Source organism: Choristoneura fumiferana, chromosome 2, assembly GCF_025370935.1.
Source record: "Choristoneura fumiferana chromosome 2, NRCan_CFum_1, whole genome shotgun sequence".
NCBI lineage: Eukaryota > Metazoa > Arthropoda > Insecta > Lepidoptera > Tortricidae > Choristoneura > Choristoneura fumiferana.
Window position 1 is genome coordinate 5,548,435 of NC_133473.1, and position 6,000 is coordinate 5,554,434.

The 6,000-nt window shown below is 37.0% G+C and overlaps 1 protein-coding gene across 1 annotated transcript; it reads right to left on the bottom strand.

Annotated features, from left to right (window-relative positions):
• Positions 1-139: 139 nt before the first annotated feature.
• On the bottom strand, positions 140-4,463 carry LOC141441329 (lipoprotein lipase-like). The gene is made up of 6 exons (XM_074106031.1): positions 4,339-4,463; positions 3,056-3,146; positions 2,506-2,663; positions 1,798-2,046; positions 823-1,174; positions 140-253 (listed from the first exon to the last, which is right to left on the bottom strand). The coding sequence occupies exons 1-6, from the start codon at positions 4,385-4,387 to the stop codon at positions 202-204; spliced, it is 951 nt and encodes a 316-aa protein (XP_073962132.1). The 5' UTR covers positions 4,388-4,463; the 3' UTR covers positions 140-201.
• Positions 4,464-6,000: the final 1,537 nt, after the last annotated feature.

The following is a 6,000-nucleotide window of genomic DNA, read 5'->3' on the forward strand; positions in this document are numbered from 1 at the left end:
GATCATGCCACTAAGCTACCACGGTTTTTCGTTGACTCACTTTAGTAGATAGGTATGTAGAATAATTAATACGTCATTTGTAATGAGTTTACATAGCAGATTACTATCGATGTAAGATAAAAATAACAACAATAATATGTAAAAATTATATTTTATTTGCAGGGATTAGGCTAATCTTCGTAAATTACTCCAGGATCCTTTCTAAGCAGCAAAGGGCCATGATCTTCCTGTGTTCAGTCTGTACATACCTTGGCTAGAAAAACAAAAGCAGCAGATTAGACCCTTATCAAACTGGTAATTGTGGGCGAGTTGAAAGCGAAGCGAGTCTGCAATCTTTTCGTCGCGAGCACGCAACAATATCGCTGCGAGCGCGCAACGACTTCGCTACGAGCGCGCAACGACTTAGCTGCGAGCGCGCAGCTAGTTAGCTACGTACATACGAGTACAGCGGCAAGAACGCTATATTGTACACTCGCGTACAATAATAATTAGGCGTTTTCGCCGCCATACGTAGCTAACTCGCTGCACGTTCGTAGCGAAATCATTGCGCGCTTGCGGCGATATTTATGTGTTTGGGAAATGATGCTTTACTTAATAATAATAATGTTTATTGACAAAAGTTACATTGTTAATAGTTATAACATGAGATGTAGGGTGATTAGTCTAAATATACGACACCCTCGTGTCTAAACTAGGCTGAGCCTGTGTCTTAGACACCAGTTTCTTCCTATGACATTACTAATTGGCGAATGCGATTATTAACTACCATAAACAGTGCAACAATGAATAACAGAAAATAAAAGCAATTACGTAATAACTCACGCTGGTTTTATCAGTGCATTGGTTCCCATGACAGCAACACCCAATCCTGTGCAACGGTTGTTCAACGCTTGCGTCAAAGTATCGCATCGGATGCCAGTGAGGTGGCCGCCCATCTGAACGGTGGCCGCGAACAGTTGCCAGGATCGGTTGTGGTGGCAAGAATTGTCACTAGCGGTACAACCAGGCTGTCTAGTGGCTCCATTTGGGAAGAAGTCGAGGGTGCCAGATGTTTCACGGATACCAAATGCCCTAGCTCCCACAGCGTCAGTGTGGATAACCTCGACGAACTGTGCATCGGTACTTCTGAGACGTTGCGAGAACAGATCCCAACCCACACCAGCTGGTGACAAAGCTGAAGGAAAATTTAAAGTTTTAGACAACAACAACAACAGATTTTGTGATAAGTTTTAAATTTATATCATAGAACATGCGTCTTTTGTTATCTTTAATCAATAGGTAAATCATCAAGGTGAAGATTACGTACAATTTTATGTGAAAATATTGTTTTAATTAACTAAGTTTATCTAGCACGGCATGGTCCAACAAAATAGGGGTACCGCAGATAACAGAGCTATCAAAAGCACCAATCTTACCGAAAATACGCGTTTTCCCAGAGATAGGAAGAAGCTACTGATCGATTGTTTCGCCCCGAAAGTCCTTCACAGCAGATGTCGTCAAAAACGTTAGAGCCGTTTCCGAGATCCTCGATATAAATAAATACCTCTACAAAAATTGCTAGGTATCTTACTAGCTGTTATTCGCTAAATAACTTTCCATGGATGATTTTTAATGGGTTCTGTAGTTTTGAGGTTACCCATTACCTAGCGTGCAATCATTTAAGTCTTTTCTCTTTGTAATATTAGTTCTTAGACGTGCGATGTGACATTCATGGGCAGTAAAATTGCAATAGGCCTGCGCACTTTTATGATAACAATTTACATGGCAACTGGCTTTATGCGTGATACTATTATTCACCTGTGATTTTTCTAGCACGCGAAGCTGCGATCCGGCTCGTGATGCCCACCACATGAGCTCCAAGGTCGAATCCGATGAGGTGGAGCAGGCCCCTATCAAGTTTTTCGCCTTCTTCCAGCAACACGATGAAGTCGCTTAAGTCCTGAGCAACCTGGGGCACCAAACTGCGCGCCTCATCGTAACTACTCTGGGATGCTGCCGACCAATCCACCAAGATCACAACGCTTTCTTGATCTCTTTCTAAGAGTGCTGTAGGCAAAAATTAAAGCTATTGTAATAGATACGGAACGATAATGAATAAGTGGTTCTATTCGCATCACAGCTCCAATTTTGTTTTTCTATATTTTTATGTGCTTTCGAAACATTAAGAAAATGGAAAACCGTAAATATAAACCTTGTTTCCCGTGCATAATCCATTTTACATAACCAGCACTGGAAGGGGTCAAATATTCCCTACTTCAAATACAAATATAGGTCCTTTTAGTCTCAATTTAATTCCTCAAGTAAGTACAATCAGGAGTTAAACGAGGAGGAGTGTTAGGTACAATTGCGACCACGGCACGGCACCGCAGCAGCACGAAGCGCCTGGACCTAATGAAGTAAAATGGTTATGTACAAGGAACAAGGGATAAATAAATCAGTTAAGTAATTATCCGATCATTGATCAAAATAGTTACGCCGGTCAGGAATATGTAGGTATGTACGTACTAGATCTGAGAGTGTGACCAAATTCGCTGAAAACCGTGCTTTCTCGTCCGTGGACGATAATAGCTACGGTCTGAGTGCCGTCAAGATAGTCTAGTAATGCGACGCCTTCTGCTGTATTTGCTACCGCCTCGTTTTCTGTTCCATTTACTATATGGCTCCTGTAAGAAACACATATATATGTATTGTACCTACGAACCGGGAGGCTTATACGCGCTGGCACATTGCAAACCAATTAGAATGAGCCATGAGTTAGGAAAATTGTAGTCAACTGTTCGTCTCAATAGTCGCATGCCGCGTGTCATTAACTCGTAACTAATGGAATCGTCCATGTCCATACAAAATATATAATTTTTGTATCATTAAATTCTTATCCATTTCTATGAATATGTTTGTTTTAAAATATTTGCTCGGTATTTTTTAATTATTTTCTTGGTTAGCAAGGCAGTACCTACCTACTTGAACTAACTATCCGATTGAATAAATAGTTGGTTGATCTTAACTAATCTGTAAATAGATTAAGCAACACAAGCTCCAAAAAGATAAAACTTACCAGGTCGTAATAAAGTATGAATTCGTTATAGCCGTATTACGCTGGTTATTTTGCATCTCTTCCAGCACTGGTACACCGTGACATGTTGTTACTGGAACATTAAACAGTTGGACGTTATTTTTCAAAAACGCCAGAGAATTTATCACATTCTGACACCGAAACAGTACAGTCGTCATAAATATATATACAGCCATTCCGTGCGGTAAATATAGATGTCTACAGCGAGTTCATGTTAGTGATATAAAGGTGTTACATATTTTTGATGTCTTGGTAATTTACATATTTATGACCTCAACTGTATACCCGTCATAAAAATAAGCTGACCAAGTAAATGCTTCGAGCAGACAATTAGTAAAATAGCCAACTGCTAGCACTTTTTTTAACTTCATCTGTTTCTTGGTTTTTAATCAGCAGAAAAAAAATACTAAAACTTATATTATTACAATATAATACATTAATCCATTTGTTGAAAATATTCTAAAAAATTTGCAATCACGAAGTCAATGTATGCGAAACCGCAAAAATTTTCAGACTATTCTCAAGAAATGGATTATTAAATTATTGTTGTCTAGCTTTAACTGAGTTTCGAACACATATTTCTTTATTCTTTGTAGGACTCTTTTTTAAATATTTTTGAATGTAAATATTTTTTAAGGTTGATCTATAACCTAATTACTATCAAAAACGTAAATTTGAAAAATGGGAACTAACTTCATTATTGAAAATCTGGGTAGGTATATTGTATTTCGATCCAATTTATGAAAAGTGTAAACAAAGACGCCATTTATCCGACCACAGACATTCAATGATGTGCAAACCTAGAACCTATTGCAAAATAATTAATCTGTTCAATAAATCGATTAATTTATTAATTGAATAGATCGAAGTATTTTAGTCTATTTTATTATTTACAATACTTGATTTCATTTCAAAGACTGTTTATTCAATTATAAAAGCAGTAACTATATTTTAATTTTCAAGAAAGTAAATAAAAATCGCTTATTCATCCGCGCATTAACCAATTTTAAAAATGACAAATTTTCCACCATCTCTACGCTAGTCTATGCTACTGCACACACTTTTGTTTACACTTTTAATAAATTGGATAGGCATAAACAGGTGAGATCTAAACAGGTGCCAAGTTCAGTGTAATCTTGAAAAAACAAAAAAACTAACTTGTTTACGATAAATTGAAGCTCAAGATTTGACTTGGGTGGCTTGGTACAAATATCTAGGTCTAGGTAAGGATAACAGAATATTCTAATATTAAGCACGTTACTTACTGAATCCGGCAGCTAGGGCCGCGAAGTACATTAAGTTGAGTCGCGCCATGATTTTAGTTTGTTTAATAAGTTACGAACAGATTGGCTATCTGCTACTGAAGAAGAATTCCCAGTGACAATTGAAATTTCTGCTTTTATATTCCGCACATGTCATGATTCAATTAAATTATCAGTTTATCAAATGAATTATCTACTTTATAACCATCTATTTATTTGTAACTACCTTTAAAGCCGAATGGTAACTCTATTTGTTTTTAACTTATATCTTGTTTGATTAAAGGAAGGTTTATAACAACAAAGATAGTAAATCACTCAATAATGCCTTTAACAAATTACGAGAATGTTATTTACTGTTACCGTTAAAAGTGGACATCTTGGTAACTGTTCCCCCCTAGACGATTGTTCTTCCTACGTCGTATGTAACTCCATACATTTATAGTTGTGTATTGTATAACAATTTAGGACGGAACTCTTCAACGGTTTATGGTATCGACTTGAAATTTGGTGTTCAAATGTAGTTTGGGTGACAATGCAAGTACAGTCAACAAAAAGTACAGTCAGCCAAAAAGCTTGTATTAAAAATGAAATTTTTACCAAAAACTTATTTCAGATTTTTCCAGGTAATGGTTTAGCTTGTACATTCCGTGAGCTCCTAAAAAAACCTTCGGATTTAAGAAGCATACTTCGGGTATTAACGATGACACCCGATTGTGATATGCGGTTCTGTTTTGTTATCAACTTGCAAAACTTTTCGAAGTTACCGTAAAAAGTTATGAATAAAGTAATAAAGAATAACCATAAGTACAAAATAAACCTTACCTTCTTCTAATTTTAACACAATATGACTTTTTGTCATGATACAAATAAAACAAAATCAGCATTTTCGAATTCTTCCACCGTTAATTGAACACCACGCCTTCACACATTTGTTTGGAAGTATATAGAGCTGTTATATCTACTGTGTCTACTTCTCTTTAGTGTGTAATGAATTAAATTTTTTAGTCTACTTCGTTTAATATTTTTTAATGTACTTTTCGAAATCCCCGTTGCTTCTATAATAACTCGGTCTTGAACCTTATTAAAATATTTACAATCAACGCTTTTCTTGAAACTATCCCGTTTACCCGAAACTACCAGGGTTCCTTGTAAGAACTACGGAACCCCCAAAATCGCACAATCTCAATCGCAAAATTTACCTAAATAACTAAACGTTGTGTATTATTATTAATTACCGTGCCATTCGCAAACGTTTCTCGCAAAGGTATTTCTAACGTGGGCGAAGCTGCGCGTTGAAGCTAGATTCCTATATAGTTCTTACAGCGCATCTATATTGGGCCTCGACTATTCATATTTTCCGATTTCTTTAAATTGTTTCATCATCACCATCCCAGCCTATATACGTCCCACTGCTGAGCACAGGCCTCCTCTCAGAGTTCAATTGTTTACTTGTACCATATTCTTAATCTTAATTCCCATAATATTCTCCGGGCCGTTAACGTTGTCGTAGACATAAATTATGATTGCTTTATTTACTGAGATAAAGGCAGATTACACGCGGGAGGCTCGGATCGCCTCCCAATAACAAGTGCCTACAAATGAAAGCCTTTATGGACCGTAAATAGAAATTATAGTCTCGGCCTGGGCGGGTCATCGTCACTGGAC